The sequence below is a fragment of the Mytilus edulis genome, chromosome 8 (assembly GCF_963676685.1).
Source record: "Mytilus edulis chromosome 8, xbMytEdul2.2, whole genome shotgun sequence".
Lineage (NCBI taxonomy): Eukaryota > Metazoa > Mollusca > Bivalvia > Mytilida > Mytilidae > Mytilus > Mytilus edulis.
The window spans coordinates 84,421,390-84,440,638 of NC_092351.1; the positions used below are offsets into that span (position 1 = coordinate 84,421,390).

Below are 19,249 nucleotides of genomic sequence, written 5' to 3' on the forward strand. Positions count from 1 at the left end.
CAACTGTTAAGGTTCTTAAAATCCATTGCTTTGGAATATTCAGCTTTGAGCTTATCAGATGAAGGTATAACAAGAACAGCGCTTCGGATGCATTCAATTTATAACGTGTTGTTTACATTTCTTACAGATCTGGGTCGATACCGTTGACTTTCAGTCCCCAAAGGTATCATAACTCAGTAGTCAGTACTTTGGTACTGACATGATTTATAACAAACCTTTTCAGAATTGTCCGTTTATTAATTTCGAAATTATTAGAAACAAGAATGTGTCCTCAGTACACGAATGCCCCACTCGCACTATCATTTTCTATGTTCAGTGGACCGTGAAATTGGGGTAAAATCTCTAATTTGGCATTAAAATTAGAAAGATCATATCATAGGGAACATGTGTACCAAGTTTGAAGTCGATTGGACTTCAACTTCATCAAAAACTACCTCGACCAAAAACTTTAACCTGAAGCGGGACAGACGGACGAACGAACGAACGGACGAACGAACGGACGGACGGACGAACGAACGAACGGACGCACAGACCAGAAAACATAATGCCCCTCTACTATCGTAGGTGGGGCATAATAAGGTTTCAGACGCAATATTTACCTTTGATAGATTTGGGTTGGGTTTTTTTTTTTTGTCATTTGTGGTTGTATAGCACTTCAACTGTTTAGGTTCTTATTAAACATGGTTCTAGAGTATTCGGCTTTGAGCTTGAAGGTGTAACAAGAACAGCGCTTCGGATGCATACAATTAATTACGTTGCATTCATTTTATATAGATAGTGCATTGCTTTTAGTATTCCCGTGACAAACATTTGCTTCATCTTGATATAGATATGAACTTTTGTTTTGAAAAACATAAATGAACAAGAATTACTTGAAAACAATGTAATGTATTGGGCTGATTGTAAACCCTTCTATGATTAAATTCATAAATTTTGCTCAGTTTAGAACAACCCTAGGCCGAATTAGTTTTATATTTAGAAGTGTTTTAAGTTACAGAATAAAAAAAATACTTGTTACATTTAGAAAACATTTTAATTTAGTTTACCTAATGATGGAATTATTTAAGCAATAATGAAAAAACATTGTATACTAGTATTATGAATTAATTTCAGCAGATGATAATGATAATTTTGCATATACGCATTGGATAATTTTAAAATTTCTGGTGAAAAGTTGTGGTCAATTTAAGCTATAAATAATTGATAACAGCATATAATGATTTTAAATTGTATGACCATGATTTCGTATCAAAGTTTTCATTAATAGTAATAAAATGATGCGTTTCTCGATATTGTTCTGTTTTCTTTTATACCACTACTTTGTAGTGAACAATAAAGCTCTTTAAGTTGATAAATAAAAAAAAAAAATCACAAAAATACTGAACTCAGAGGAAAATCCAATCGGAAAGTCCATAATCACATGGCAAAATCAAATAACAAAACACATCAAAAACGACTGCACAAGAACTGTCATATTTCTGACTTGGTACAGGCATTTTCAAATGTAGAAAATGGTGGATTAAACCTGGTTTTAAAGCGCTAAATCGCTCACTTTGATGACAGTCTAGCACATAAAAATAATATAAGTCATTCAGATCTATACATTTCCATATGATCCGTTTAAATATCAAACATTTCGCAAATACAAGTATGTTTCTGGTATATGTTTCATAACCATCAAACAGAGATGGTACGCGGCGGCATTGTAAGCACTGTTTTTCATTTGAAGAGATAACCTGAAGGTTGCAAAAGCCTTTTCTTCATCTCCTACCTCGCTAAAACAATACCCGAGAAGATTGAGCGCACGATGACCATCGTTTTCGTTTTTCACTATTTTTGTTATTTGCTCCAACTGCCCTAGTGCTTTAAACTTGTTTTTCTTGTCATTCAGTCGCTGATGTAGTTGAAAAGCCAGGAAATAGTAATAGACCGCTGGGTGATATAAGAAATAAAAACTTGCTTTATCGTAGTCGTTAAGTTCACATTCAAATTTTACAGCTTCTGGCACACACCGGACATCATGACCTGTTAAAATTACATCGTAGCACACGGAACCAGGAATGTTTTCATCGCAGATATCGGGAACGTCATTGGTAATTGATATTTCTCCGTCGGAAATTTTTACATTTTTGCTAGAACAACAAAACCCTTCATACTTCAGAATCAAAGATTTTTCGAAAATTTTCGCTATTCCTTCTGACATTTCGGTCAAATCGTTTTGAACTAATAAAAACATCGCCTGGTAAAGACGTCCCGATAATTGATCCAAAGAGCATCCTAAATCGAAAGAAGAGCTTGCTGCATTAAGTCTAATGTGCTTTTCTTCTAGATTGGAAGAGTCGATGAATTCTGACTTGAATATTCCTCCTTCAAAGTATAATGGACTAGGGTCCATTATGTTGATATAATCCAAATGGTACAAAATTCCTAGTCTGATGATTGAAAATATCTTCAAAGCGACTATGATTTCTACATTCAATTTACTTACTGACTGGTCAAAAATATCGAGTAACTCTGTTAATTTTGACCCTTCTACATATCCTCTAACCATAGAAATCATTATTCCAAATGCAGCTCCATACTTACTGAATTTTTTTTTATTTCTAATACATTCATCAGATCCCTGCGATAATTCTATCAGAACTTCCGATAACTTCGTCAGACTTGGAGGGTTTCCTTCTGAAACGATTACACTTTTTTCAAACTTTCGTAGCTTCACATCCTCTAAGGGCAATCTACAGTGTTGCAAAACAGAAATTATGTCGGATAAAATACAATCAATCATATTCACAATACTTTCTCGTAGATCTGAATTTTCGAATTTGTGATAAAACAAGTTATGATTACTTATAATGAAATGCTTAAGAGTCCTCCGAGAAATGCATTCTTTTAACATTTGAAGACAACGCTTAAGCACGCGTATTAAATTTGATTCCTGCAACTTTATCAAACCCTCTTCTGAAACCCAGAAAATAATAGTCTTTAAATGGTAAGTGCTAAGTATGTCCTTTGTCACAGGTTCTAAGAAGGCTTTAAATATGGTCTTAAGTAGAACAAAAGTGTACAGCTGAGATTCATTAAAACTCCAAACGAGTTCCCGTTCAACATAGCTAAAAGAAAGTCTCCATTGCAGCTGACATTCATCAGAGGTTGGATCTCCTACTGGAACGACATGAACTGGTAAATCGCGTGCTTTATCTATGAGATGTTTAGGTGGCCATATGCTATTCCTTTCTCGGCTTGTCCATGCAAGAGCCACCATTGGCCATTTTGAACATTGTATACCCTCCGTGGTGTCCAAATCAGTACTTCGACAACTAATGTCAAAATTTACTGAAGATGAGGAGCAAGGGCCATGTTCATGAAATCCGGACATCGATGCATAGGATGATAACCAATTTCCACTTTCTGGGATGATTTTCAAGTTACGGTATTTCTCACTACTAAGAAAATACACACCATCCTTTTCTATTAGGAATTCCCTGACTTCTTTATTTACAGTGGATTCATGGAGACAATTGAAAAAAGCAAGTTTCACGAAACAGCTTTGATTTTGCTTTGTGTTTAATAGAAATGTACACTTTTCTGAGTTTATTTCCTCTTTTTCATCCAGAATCACAATCATGTTTTGATCAATAAACATACGGTCTACGTCGCTACCAGGTAAATAAGACCCTTCCACAGTACTTCCTGTCGATAAAACATCAGTATCATGCAGATGATGCATTAACATTTCATATAAAGGTGCTCTTGCTTTATCAATTTCCATTCTTGTGAAAATTCCCTCAGACTTAAGTAAAAGTGATACAATTTCAGAAATCTTTGCAAAATATTCTTCCTCGTAATTGTCTGCAAGTAAAGTAAATTGATGATTAAAAAAGGAAGGTGTAGAAAATCAAGAGAATTCAAAGGGAAACCAAGTGTTTTGACGGCAGTAGAATCTATCACCTTTTATCAGCACTGCGTATAAAATTGGTATCACAGCTCAAAATTTAATAAACATGATGGTGAAAACCTTTGTATTGCAACGACATATTATGAGTCATATAATATTAAAACAACCGTTTTGAATGACAAATGGGACAAATGTTCTATTATAATGTTGTATCTGATGTTGAGATTAAAACCGAGTTATAGCGTGTATGCAAGTATTAGATTGACAATGAAAGGCCGTCTTTCCCCTGGGATAGACGCAGTGTGGTGTTGGTGTATCCAAAATGTGTTGATTACAAGTAGTGGATACAGTCAATGTTGGCTTTAATTTGTACGAGTTACGTTAATATCAAATTAGATATTAAGAACTTGAATTTCATTATAATTATTTCAGGAAGAATTATCTATTGAATTAAAATTATAATTGTAATAATATGTAATAATATAAATATCAAATGTATTGTCTAAAAACAGCCATTGTTTAGTTGTTAAAAATGTTCAAATAACTTTATTTACCCAAATTGTGACTAACAACAATAATAATACACATCATTCACTTGAACTTGGTTGTCTTCCAGAATTGGATGGATCCATCCCGAAATTTTGGCATCAATCAATTAATAATTGCTTAATTAATTTTTGTTTGCCTTACATTTAGTAGCAAATATCTCATGAATATATAGTATGATACCTTTTCACAATTTATTCAATAATTTGATCCTTTATCAGAATGTTGGTCAGGATTAAGATTAAGGATGGGAAATTTGAAATGCCACTAGAAAATTACGATTTATTGGATAGGGATAGAAATTTAGCATTGCAATTGGCCATCTTTCTCAACGTTGCACGGATTCTTCTCTTTATGGAGCGTAGCACTCTCTATACACAGTAGGCATATAATTTAACATCTCCATTCTGGCTGCGAATTCATACATGAAATACAAACAACCAGCGACCAACTGTGGCAATAGCTTTATTGTCAGTCGGAAAAAAACCAAAAGATGAACATTTGCATATACCCAGGTAAACCTGTGGATTAGTAAATTCATAGAACCATTTGCAGAATTATTTAAGAGTATGTGCGGTACATCTTACTAGTATATAGTATGATATTTAAGTTTTGAATAAAGTTATCATTCGTTGCTGAACATTTTAATCCATTTTCCCAATTATGTCGCTATTGTTGCACTTATTTATATTGCAAAGACGTCCTGTAGACTATTCCAGTACTCAAGTTTGTAAGAAGTTCGCGGAACTCAGTGTCTCGCCTATTTTATGATTATAATAAATGTTTATGAACCTGAACTGCAGATTGTAATTTCAACTGAAAGAAAAACGAAGCCTATATATATAAGTAACAAACGGACAAAAGGATTTTTTTTATAAAATGTCCCTCTAAATGCTAGCTTTTGATCATAAACAAGCTTCTGTCCATGTTTGGTAGAAATCCAGGATATGTCAAGAAAGGTATTTAAACTTGTTTTTTTTTTAAATTAACCATGCAGAGTGAATATTTGTGGACGCCGCCGCCGACGCCGACGACGACGACGGAATGTAGGATCGCTATGTCTATCTTTATCGACAAAAGCCGAAGTCCCGACAAAAATCAGACGAATTATCTATTTCTCTTTGATTTTTCCTTTTTGATTGAATATGTTTATTAGTTTTTGTTTTAGTTTTTTGTAATGGGTAGACACACAATTGAATTTGACTTTAAGCAAAAGGAAACTTTTTGGGTTAACAAGCTTGAAAAGATATTTTCAAACTTTATATTGAATTTATTTCATGTCCTTAATTTCCAACGGAAAAACATATTTTAAATAAGGATCAACTTTAAAATGATCGAATAGTGTTCATTGAATGAAACTAATAGCAAACAGGTTGATAATACGTGACGTTTGGTGTGAATTACCACGACCTACTAATTTCATTGTTTGGTGTTCTTTATAATCGGTTGAAATCATACAGGTAACTTGACAGATATTTAATGTTTATGAATTCTTAGTCACGCTTTACATAATCTGAATAGTATAAATAGATAAATATTTTTTATAAATATCTTTTAACATGTAGTGACCAAATGAAGATGATGATCAACAACTACTTTCATTTGTCTCTTATACAAAGATTAAGGACGGTCCTCTATTTTATTCTTGCATGTATCAGCGGTTTTAAATATATGATACTCATTACGTAAGATTTAACATCTTTAAGAAGTATACATGCCAAATTATATCTAACTTTCACACACATTAGTTTACTAAAAGTATCTTACCGCTCATGTCCATGTCAGGTTCCATGTTTTCGTTTGAATAAATAATCTCTACTTTAAATCTGCGGCTTTCATAAATACAAGTTGTACGTTGAATATGAATATCCTGGATGTGTAATTTAAAGTGTCAGATTACCAATTCATTTACCTTTAATTTAGAACGAAAGTAAAAGTAGCCTTACAAAATAGTGCTCTTGATGTCATTGTTTACTTAAACTAACCAACAAATTTGCAGAAATTATACTTTTGACGAAAGAGAAATATATTTAGATCGTATTAAGTCAAAATTTACTTGTCTATGAGTTTGCATTTAAAGTTGAGGAATAATGCGATCCAATTTTTCTAATTTTAGATTTTCAGAAAACCAGGGGTAACTCAGTAGTGCTTGTATTTCGAAAAGCAATCCTTTCTTAGGAGTCTCTAAACATGTTTTGATAATTGGCATGTAGGAAGGTGATATATGTTATATTCAGGTAAAATATAAGGAAAACTGTGTAAATTGCAAAATTTGGTTAAATAGGTAGAGATTTTGAACTGGTAGTCTGAAACTTCACCTATTTTTTTTTTTAAATTGGTGAACCATTATTTTGGCTTTTTATAGCATGCTGTTCTGTATGAGCAAAAACTCAGTGTTGAAACCATACTTTGACCTATACTGGCTGAATTTTACTATTTGTGACTAGGAACAGTCATGCCACATCTTCCTTTATCTATATAGAAAGACAACCACTTAAAGACAGGTTACCTATTTCAAAAGCAATTCTATATAGGATTTAAACAATCAGAAAACAGTCTATATTTCAAATAAAACTCAGAACAATTGAAGGCTGTCCACATTTTATTTCAAAATAACTGATGAGAAGCTACTTTTGGTTTACTCAAATTTACTATTGGCGTTCAATTATAGGTTTCCTCATAATTATTCAAAAACATATAGTTTTTTTTATTCCTTTGACTTAAATAGGGGAGATGATTTGCTTCTTCTGGTTAAGAAACTGTGACTTTCAGACTCATATGATAGCTTTCTTTGCCCTGATTCTTCATATATGTATGGTATTTAATATTATTTTATCTTAATTTTGGGAGATACTTTGTTACTCCCGTTAAAATAATGTCATTTTCAATTTCTTTAGATAGCTTATTTTCCACTGATTCCGAAAATTATGGTTTTTAAATACTTTCATTCAAATAAAAGAGAAAATAAGTTTCTCTCAGTTTAGATAATTTGACATGAGGCATCATTAAAAAGGGGATAGAATGACAGTTTTACAAAATCATAGTTTATAGGTATTTTTACTTGGAATTTGTGCAAACAAAGCTACTTCCGTTTAATAATTTATCAAGGAAATGTGTCGACTACCTCTGTGCAAAAGACACTATGGCTTCATCATATACGGAATGAAGTAAAATTCGACTTACCTGAAATTCAACATTAAAGGGCCAAAAACTCCTATGAATTATTGCTGCAGAATAAATATACTGTCTTTTTTTTAACAACACAAACATTTAGCACCCGTTTTTTATATGTAGCTTTTATAGCATAAGATAAGATGCACACACAAGCTTAGAGATAACTTCCTTCAAGCAATTAGTTAATGCTTGAGCCAGTTGTGAGGTACCTCATGGTCTTGTTGGCAGTAATTTTGTTAAGAAATTCCCATAAGGTCTTTAGTATTATTGTTTATAGACCACACATTGTTTAAACTAATTGCTCATAGTTCCAACATATTTATTTATAGTGGATTGGGAAACAACTTATATATTAATTGTATAGATAATCACATATTTGCATCATGGATGTTGCTTTATCAGTGAAAATACTGATAGTTCACTATCTAATATCCCTCTGCATATTCTTTTAGTATTTCCTGGCAGTGTAATAATTTGGAAAAAATACCAATGTCAATTATTTAATATACAAATCAATAACTTTGTACACCGGACAACCGTTTAATTCACATGTTACTTATAAACATTTGGAATATTTAGTGCCTCACAATCATCAGTATGTCAACAAATCACTCAACATAAGCATATTTGATTTTTAACTTAAACTTTCCATGTGCATTGTATCTAATATGATAGGCTTTGAAAAACTAAAATTGAAATGCTCTAAAGGACGTCTTACTGAACGGTTGATCATCACACCAAAAGTTACTGTATTTCATTTGTAGCTGTGTAAATGCAGTGCTTCTCAAGACCTACAGATTTGCCATCTTGTTTCAAATGCTATATCAAGTATCCTAATTGATTTACTTCAGTTATATAAAATAAACTCCATTAGAAATAAACAGATACACATAAACACTTTAATTATTTCAGAAACATTAATTACTCACTACATGATTCTTCAAATAATAATTTACAGATAGAACAACAATTGGACTGCTTTGAATGAATACAAGCATTTTTGATAATAAAGATTTTCATTTTCTCTGTTTTGTCTAGTGAAGAATATAGTTCCAAGGATTTTTCTAGTCTAAGAAATGCCATATTCGAACAGAAATGTTAGACTTTTAAAAATGTTGTCATTAAAAATCATTTGTTAATGTCGTTCTGGTGAAAAGGAAAACAAAAATATGTATCTTATCAAGGGTCCAAGAAGTTGTGTAAGAACTATTCAGTTTCTTTAAACTATTTTTTTTTGTAAAAAAAAACCACACACAAAAGAATTGGAGAAATTTTATGCCATCCTGTCATTTATTTATTATCATTGCTAAAATTTGCGGAATATATCCAATTATTCCACTCAGGAATTGCCAGCACGGATCATGTATGCTTTATTCAAACAATGTAAGTATAATCAACATTGCTGTGACATAATTTAAGATGTCAAATTGATATTTCAAAAGAAGAAAAACAAATTACGTGCATTCATATTTATAACAACATAATCAATAAATAACTAATCATAACAGAAATAGTCATAATCAATCCAATACATTAAAGAAAAAAGTCCCTGTAAATTTACATGCAGGAGGGTCTAATAATTGTAATTTGTATAGAAAATTTTAAAACTGATAGAACTTTATACTTTTAAAACACCAGAATCATTGGAATTTACTTCTGTTATGTAAATTCACTTTGCAGATTTTAAAGTTCGTTTCATGATGAATATTGCCTATTTGTTGTCCTAAATATTGATTTTCCTAAAATATCAATTGTGTAAGCAGAAAAAAATGTCAAAAATCTTTAAAAAAAATTACACTGACAAAAATGTACAACTTAACAGAGTAAACAAGGTATTATTAATCTCAAATCAATGACATATGATACACTGAGGAATGATGAGTAATTCATTTGTACATAATACGGGATTTTCCCCATGTGTTGAAGATCCATTGGTGGCCTGTTTTCTGGTCTTTGGTCGGGTTGTTGTCTCTTGGACACATTACCCATTTCCATTTTCAATGATATACATAAAAACATTGCCAAAAATATTTATACATCATCGGAAATACATCATCATTTTGTTTGAGGTAATCCAGATTACAAATATATACACGTACAATGAACATTGAAATACATCACACAAAAGTATATGTTAATAGTTATCAAAGGTATCTAGGCTTATAAAAACTTCTTAGAACAAAACACGCTTTAAAATTATAAAAGATAGTAAGTAACAGTTTATCGGATGAGCTTTTGATCACAAATTGATTTCGTAATTAAACATTTAGTTATAAAGGAAAACTTTTCCATTATTTAAAATTCTTGTATTTATATGTTATGTCATTATTGAAATAACAGATAGTAGACGTTCAACATATCGGATCTTCACACGAGTTTTCATTAACACTCCAGTTACGAGATTTAAAATATTTCGATAATAGCGGTCCTGATGATGTATTTGAAAAGCGCTGCGTAATCGCCAAATTATTAAAATTCATTTTCTTTTATTTTTATTAAGACGTTTATTTACGAGGTTCACGTGCTTGATTTTTAATTGTACAATTTCTAGTTGATGTACGATATTATTCGATCCGACTATCTATATATAACATTTTGGGCAGCCTGAATGTGGTATCTCTGTTAACGGTTCTTAAGTTTATGATAATGAATATATGAATCTTTATTTCCTCCATGTATATGAAAATCTTGCATTAAATTTTTTTTATTACTTTCACAATAAAGAAAATAATATACATTTTGAGATACCAAATACGCAATAAAAAAATCATTTTCAGATAAAAACACAATACACAGTTATAGGTAAACAAAGCAAGAACAAAAATGTTTTATCAATCAATAGATATAGAAAGATGTGGTATGAGTGCCAATGAGACAACTCTCCATCCAAATAAAAATTTATAAAAGAAAACCATTATAGATCAATGTACGGCCTTCAACACGGAGCCTTGGCTCACATGGAACAACAAGCTATAAAGGTCCCCAAAATTACTAGTGTAAAACCATTCAAGCGGGAAAAGAAACGGTCTAATCTATATAAAAACACGAGAAACGAGAAACACGTCCATTAAAATTAAACCTGTTTTCAAACAAGAGTACACACGCTGAAATGTCTCGCCTTCTTTACTAATCATTGATATTATGTTAATAGTTCTAAATGTAAAACTTTAATACAACGTCACATAAACTTAACATTAACCAAGAAAAGTAAAAATTGACCAATGAATCATGAAAATGAGGTTAAGGTAAGATGAACCATCCCAGACAGACTTGTTCATCTATGAATTCTTCCATACAACAAATATAGTTGACCTATTGCTTATAGTTTAAGAAAAACAGACCAAAAGACAAAAACTTAACACTTAGCGATAAACTATGAAAATGAGGTCAAGGTCAAATCAAACTTGCGCGACTGGCATATAGATCAAAAAATATTTTCAATACACTAAATATAGTTGACCTATTGCAAAAGTATTAGAAAAAAAAATCAAAATTCAAAAAACTTACACCAAATATAGTAGACCTATTGCATACAGTATAAGAAAAACAGACAAAAACACAAAAAGTTGACTATAACCACTGAACCATGAAAATGAGGATAAGGTCATATGACACCTGCAAGTTGGACATGTACACCTTACAGTTATTCCGTACACCGAATATACTAGACCTAATGCTTATAGTATCTGAGATATGGACTTGACCACCAAAACTTAACCTTGTTCTCTGATACATGAAATGAGGTCGCGGTCAAGTGAAACTGTCTGACGAGCATGAGGACCTTGCAAGGTACGCACATACCAAATATAGTTATCCCATTACTTATAATAAAAGAGAATTTAGCATTACTAAAAATCATAACTTTTTCAAGTAATCAATGAACCATGAAAATGAGGTCAAGGACATTGGACATGTGACAGACGAAAACTTCGTAACATGAGGCATTAATATACAAAGTATAAAGCATCCAGGTCTTCTATCTTCTAAAATATAAATCTTTTAAGAAGTTAGCTAACGCCGCCGCCGCCGGATCACAATCCCTTTGTCGAGCTAAGTCGCAGTCTTGACAATAATACATGTTGAACAATATTTTATGAGTTGAACCAGATTTACACTTGCATAAACGCCCAAAGAATAAAAGCTTGAATTTATCAATAACATTTTCTAATGACCAGACATCAAGGTTACTTGTAGTTGAACGAATATGTGTCCATGTACTGTATATATCGGGCAACATATAACTGTGTTCTTTCTAAAAGTTCTGTTTCAGAATTCCATAGTTGACCCTATATCCCGCAAAAGTACAATGCTGCAGAAACAACAAAACGTTTCCATATTAACGTGTTTGTGATCGGTGTAAGGCCTTTCAGACTTACTCCAGCACTATACAATGAGGTGAGTGTAGATTTTTCTCTAACTTCGTTGTCGCATTGTTTATAATATGTTGTAATTTTTTGTTATCTATGTACGTGCAATATTAAAATGCATTTTCTAAAGCTTTTTTCACAAATTTAATTACTAGGATGCCTGTTCTTGATCTTTAGTTTTACATTTCTTAGATGTTGTTATTCGATTGTATTATCTACATATAACATTTTAGTTAACCTGTAGGTGGTATGTTTGGTGACGGTTCTTGAGTTCTCTATGAGTTCTAAAATCAAAAAAAAAATATCCTAAATATACCAATATCATTTTATAATTTAATTTGATGTAAAAAGTAAAATCACAAAAACACTGAAGAGGAAAATCAATTCGGAAAGTCCCTAATCACATGGCAAAATCAAATAACAAAACGCATCAAAAACGACTGGACAAGAAGTGTCATATTCCTGACTTGGTACAGGCATTTTAAAATGTAGAAAATGGTGGATTAAACCTGGTTTTATAGCGCTAACCCTTTCAGTTTGATGACAGTCTCATCAAATTCCGTTATATTTACATTGATGCGTTAACTAAACAGACAAAATAAATAAAACAGTCAAAATATGGGTACATCAGCATCATCGTATAACAATTTTAAAAGGAACAATTTAACAGAACACAAAAACATCTATCTACAAACACATTCATTGATTTGTGTGTCTGACGTCAAAATTTTTTATACGTCACATAGATTTGTCGTTCAATGTGCATACAATCAATTTTATAATTAACATAGGCAATGTTAGCATATAGGGTTAAAAAATCAAAAGTGTGTAAGAATAAATTTCAGAAATAGTCCGAGATTGAAAATAGTCCAAAAGTTATATATAGAATTTATAAGAATCCACAAATAGTGCGTTATTCAGTGTGCACCATTTTTTTTATGTTATTTCTTCATAGACAGGGAAAAGAGTACAGTCATTCCTTCAGTAAATTTTACAATTATGTTTATCATAAAGCATGCTATAGATATATTCAGGAAGATGAGTGCTAATGAGACAACTCTCCATCCAAATAACAGTTATTGTATTTTAAGCATGGCCCTCGTTAAATTAGATTTTACTGCAAATTGAGTTTGCCTAGCGACGCGGAGCTTAAAATGCAATACATTTTTTTTTAATTCTAAAGTCATACATACATACATATAAATATTGTCATAAAAATGCAGAACATAAAAAGTATGCGAAACTATTCTTTTGTATAATAACAATTTGACGTCATATGCATATTTACGATGTAAAAAAAATCCACACCGTCCGTTCGCTTCTAAATGGTATAAATATTGGAAGCATCTTACTGTGTTTATATTTCACAACTTGTTCGCTATGCTCGTGTCTATTGTGACGCTTTTGATTTTAACGAACGCAACCTATGTATTACTGGTAAATTATTAAACCAGGGATATCGTTACCATAAATTACTTAAAACTTTTACTAAATTGTTCCATAGATATAAAGATTTGGTATTGAAGTTTGGTTGTACCTGTAGAAAACTTATTTCAAACGGGATAGCACATCCTCATGTTTACGGAAATGTTGTTAACCGTGCCCGGAAATTTAGAAATGATCCATGTAAACTTGTCGCTCCTTTAAATTAACTTATTCTAAAAGGTTACCTATTCAACACTGTAATAAGATCATTGAATATTGTTTTTATTGGTATAAATATTGATTTTGTTATCAGTAAATTAAAAGCTAACTAAATATTACTAGTATGTTATATACATATTCATGGATCTACAATCTGTCGATACCTGTGACTTGGCATTGCACAAGGTCATATTTTTCTCTAGCTGTTTATGACGTCTTTACACTGAATCCAATGGAAATCGGATGTGAACGGATTGATAGTTTAGTCTTAGATGCATGATTTTTTATTAGTTGTTAATGGCTTTGAACTAGCTGTCAGATAACTGCAAGTACTCTCTGATCTGTTCATTGTTTCTTTTTGTGTCGGGATGTATAAGTACCCGGCCACGTCCACTTGTATTTTTGTCTATATGATGAGTTAAGCCTTTTTCAACTGATTTTTATAGTTCGTTCTTATGTTGTACAGTTATACCACTGTCCCAGGTTAGGGTGAGGGTTGGGATCCCGCTAACATGTTAAACCCCGCCACATTATTTATGTAAGTGCCTGTTCCAAGTCAGGAGCCTGTAAATTCAGTGGTTGTCGTTTGTTTATGTGTTACATATTTGTTTTTCGTTCATTTTTTTTTACATAAATAAGGCCGTTAGTTTTCTCGTTTGAATTGTTTTACATTGTCTTATCGGGGCCTTTTATAGCTGACTATGCGGTATGGGCTTTGCTCATTGCTGAAGGCCGTACGGTGACCTATAGTTGTTAATATCTATGTCATTTTGGTCTTTTGTGGATAGTTGTCTCATTGGCAATCATACCACATCTTCTTTTGTATATAAGGAGATTTTGAGGCACGCAACGTGACCATTTGTTTTTTTTTTTTGAATATGCCAATATCTATACATGATGACATAATGGAAACAGGTGCAATTCGATAAGAATCCATGTGTTTGGTTTGGGTTTTTTTTTGCATGGTAAAACACTTCAAGTTCAATGAAGCAATTCTGCCAGAAACATGAAAAATACATTGTTAAAGTCAATGGTAGTCAACGTCAAAGTAAAGGCATCTGCGTGCAAGTCATGGAAATGCTATGACTCGTTGAGTTTACTATTTTTGTAAGGTCAAAGGTCCACATCTACGGTCTTTAGTTTTCGTTGTTATGTTTTACGGTCTGTGTTTTTTTTCTCTCCATATTTTGATGTATGAGTTAAAAAAATCTTGGTATGTTTCAATTCTCTTTGCAGTTGTATGTTTATATAATCAATATTATATAATTACATAATAAACCAGATGCTCCGCAGGGCGCAGCTTTATACGACCGCAGAGGTCGAACCCTGAACAGTTGGGGCAAGTATGGACACAACTTTAAAGATTGATACAGCTCTGAATTTGGATTGTGATTAAATAGTTGACAAAACATAAGTTTCTGACACAGAATGAATGTGGTCTAAGAACTTGAACTTAAAAACTTTAAAAAATTTAAATTGGACATTTACCTATTATGGTCCAATATCAAAAATCTATATAAATGGTTAGATTCAGCGTATCATAGAACCCCAAGAATTCAATTTTTGATGAAATCAAATAATGTTTAATTTTAGACCCTTTAGACCTCAATGTGAACCAATTTGATAACCGGGCCCAAATATTTAAAAAAATCTAAATACATGGTTAGATTCAGCATATTGAGGAACCAAATATTCAATTTTTGTTGAAATCAAAAAAAGTTTATTTTTTTACCCTTTGGACCTTAATGTAGACCAATTTGAAACCGGACAATACTGTGCAATTGAATATTTCTTGCTATTGCGCAAAACTGTGCAATTGGAAATTTCTTGCTATTGCGCAATATTGTGCAGTTAGATATTTATTGCTATTGCGCAATACTGTGCAATTGAAGATTTCTTGCTATTGCACAATACTGTGCAATTAAAGATTTCTTGCTATTGCGCAATACTGTGCAATCGAAAATTTCTTGCTATTGCACAATACTGTGCAATTGAAGATTTCTTGCTATTGCTGAATGCTGTGCAATTGAAAATTTCTTGCTATTGAACAATACTTAATATAATAATTTTGGACCCCGATTTGGACCAACTTGAAAACTGGGCCAATAATAAAAAATCTAAGTACATGTTTAAATTCAGCAGATCAAAGAACCCCAAGAATTCAATTGTTGTTAAAATTAAGCTAAGTTTAATTTTGGACCCTTTGGACCTTAATGTAGACCAATTTGAAAACAGGACCAAAAATTAAGAATCTGAATAAACGGTTAGATTTGGCATATCAAAGCACCACAATAAATCATTTTTTGATGGAATCAAACAAAGTTTAATTTTGGACCCTTTTGGCCCCTAAATCGTTGGGACCAAAACTCCCAAAATCAATCCAAACCTTCCTTTTGTGGTCATAAACCTTGTGTTAAAATTTCATAGATTTCTTTTAACTTATACTAAAGTTATTGTGTAAAAACCAAGAATAATAGTGCTTATTTGGGACCTGTTCTTGACCCCTTATTCCTAAACTGTTGGGACTTAAACTCCAAAAATCAATCCCAAACTTCTGTTTGTGGTCATAAACCTTATGTTATAATTTCATAGATTTCTGTTAACTTATGCTAAAGTTATTGTTCGAAAACCAAAAAAAATGCATATTTTGGCCCCTTTTTGGCTCCTAATTCCTAAACTGTTGGAACCAAAACACCCAAAATCAATCACAACCTTCCTTCTATGGTCATAAACCTTGTGTCTAAATTTCATAGATTTCTGTTTACTTTTAATTAAGTTAGAGTGCGAAAACCAAATGTCTTCGGACGACGACGACGACGACGACGCCAACGTGATACCAATATACGACCAAAAACTTTTCAATGTTTGCGGTCGTATAATAAAATTGACGGTACTAATTTTCTTGCACCAGATGCGCATTTCGACAATACATGTCTCTTCAGTGATGCTCGTGGCCAAAATATTTGAAATCCAAAGCTTATATAAAAGATGAAGAGCTATAATCCAAAAGGTCCAAAAAGTATAGCCAAATCCGTGAAAGGAATCAGAGCTTTGCATGAGGGAGATTCATTCCTTAATTTATAATAATTTCTAATATTTTCTAACAGGAAATTTTAATAACACAAAAAATCCGTATTTTCATGCCAGTACCGAAGTACTGGCTACTGGGCTGGTGATACCCTCGGGGACTAATAGTCCACCAGCAGAGGCATCGACCCAGTGGTAGTAATAAAATTGACGGTACTAATTTTCTTGCACCAGATGCGCATTTCGACAATACATGTCTCTTCAGTGATGCTCGTGGCCAAAATATTTGAAATCCAAAGCTTATATAAAAGATGAAGAGCTATAATCCAAAAGGTCCAAAAAGTATAGCCAAATCCGTGAAAGGAATCAGAGCTTTGCATGAGGGAGATTCATTCCTTAATTTATAATAATTTCTAATATTTTCTAACAGGAAATTTTAATAACACAAAAAATCCGTATTTTCATGCCAGTACCGAAGTACTGGCTACTGGGCTGGTGATACCCTCGGGGACTAATAGTCCACCAGCAGAGGCATCGACCCAGTGGTAGTAATAAAATTGACGGTACTAATTTTCTTGCACCAGATGCGCATTTCGACAATACATGTCTCTTCAGTGATGCTCGTGGCCAAAATATTTGAAATCCAAAGCTTATATAAAAGATGAAGAGCTATAATCCAAAAGGTCCAAAAAGTATAGCCAAATCCGTGAAAGGAATCAGAGCTTTGCATGAGGGAGATTCATTCCTTAATTTATAATAATTTCTAATATTTTCTAACAGGAAATTTTAATAACACAAAAAATCCGTATTTTCATGCCAGTACCGAAGTACTGGCTACTGGGCTGGTGATACCCTCGGGGACTAATAGTCCACCAGCAGAGGTATAAAATCGTATCATTTCTTTTATTACTAGAATTAAAGATGATACGTCCCTTTAGTTAATAATTATGGAGTACGACAAAAGAAACCAGAGTGACAGTCAAACTGGCTCATAGATCGAGAAGAAACTGACAACGTCATGGCTAAAGACAAACAGGCAAATAATAGTACAGAAGACACACCATAGAAAACTAAAGACTAAACAAAACGAACCCCACCAAAAACTGTATAATTGAAACGAATTTTGTTTTTACTTTACTGGACTTAATATTGTTCAGTAGGTGATTGAAAACAGATTAATATGTTTAAGGTAAATGAATTTCATATTCAGGAGGAACGGTTACTTGATTGAATGAAGTGGCTTTTGTTTCGTTGCTCTTATATCAACAAGTTTGCACTTGAAGGTAGTTTCTCAATAAACTATGTTAAAGACGTCCGTACTTTCAACATAATTTATACTTAACGCAAGTATCGGACGTCTAAATACATAAACAAAAAGAAGATGTGGTATGATTATCAATGTGACAACTTCCCACAAGAGACCAATATAACACAGAAATTAACATATATAGGTTGCCGTTCGGCCACCAACAATAAGCAAAGCCAATACCGGATAGTCAGCTACAAAAGGCCCCGAAATGACAATGTCAAACAATTCATATGAGAAAACTAACATCTTAATTTATGTACAAAAATTAATCTTTAAAGAGTGTAGGTTGGAGTCAGAAAATTCTGACTGTAGTGCTACCTTAAAAGGATTTTTAACCTGTTCTTCAACGTAGGATATTTCTTGATTTCTAAAAGGTTGATGCAGCTGTTACATATGTTTTATTTTAAAAAATCAAGTATATTAAAGTTTGTTGTTAAGGAATCGTGTATGAAACAGAAACTAATAGATATAAGTAACGAAAAAGTATTACCTGCCATTTTGGTTGTAAATTCTAACTTTTATTAACACAGACCTGGTGACGGGGATTTCCCTAAAATCTACTTTCGTTTGTACTAAATTTTCATATGCAATTGATTGTTAAAAGTAGATTACCTGGTAAATACATTATAATGATATAATGATATAATAGACATGTATAACATGTACATCCTGTGACGGATATGATAATTGAAGTGATTTAAGATATCGATTATACACTAATCATTTGCACAACTAATGATAAAATTTCAATAATAGATTTAATTTGCTTTTTGTAAGTGAATCGATTTAACGAAATTATTGTAATTATTTCCTTGGTGTTGTTTTTTTCTTTCTTTTTAATATTATTTGTTAACTGTTACTAAACTTGTACGTATATGTGATTATTTTCAAAAGGTTGGAAGCTACACTTTCGATAGTGTTATATTTAAAAGAAATCGTAATCACACACAAACAAATCAGATGTCTACAAACACAATTAACAAGTCAAAAACAGGAACAACAATACGATGGTCTTCCGATTTCCTGAGTTAAGCAATTTGCAGTTTATTTTTCTTCTAAGTATGTGATTTTACACCACTGTTCTATTATAAGAGCATGGAGCGCTCACACACACGATTTATACTCCCACATTAAATATATGTATATACCTTCCCCAAATTAGAAGCATGCATTTCATTGGTTCTAGTTGGTTCATGCCTGTCATAAACGTTTTTGGTCCGGCCATACGTTTTCTCACCTGAAATGCTGAAATGCTGAATTTAATTGTTTGTTACCGGTGACTTGTAT

The 19,249-nt window shown here is 32.3% G+C and overlaps 1 protein-coding gene across 2 annotated transcripts; it reads right to left on the reverse strand.

Moving 5' to 3' along the window:
* Positions 1–956: 956 nt before the first annotated feature.
* On the reverse strand, positions 957–18,564 carry LOC139486437 (uncharacterized). 2 transcript variants are annotated; one of them, XM_071271315.1, is made up of 3 exons: positions 18,453–18,564; positions 12,221–12,266; positions 1,309–3,849 (listed from the first exon to the last, which is right to left on the reverse strand). In XM_071271315.1, the coding sequence occupies exon 3, from the start codon at positions 3,767–3,769 to the stop codon at positions 1,628–1,630; it is 2,142 nt and encodes a 713-aa protein (XP_071127416.1). In that variant the 5' UTR covers positions 3,770–3,849; positions 12,221–12,266; positions 18,453–18,564; the 3' UTR covers positions 1,309–1,627. The 2 variants fall into 2 exon arrangements, with proteins under 2 accessions (XP_071127415.1, XP_071127416.1); XM_071271314.1 differs by lacking the exons at positions 12,221–12,266; positions 18,453–18,564 and adding an exon at positions 6,209–6,319 and having other exon boundaries at positions 957–3,849.
* Positions 18,565–19,249: the final 685 nt, after the last annotated feature.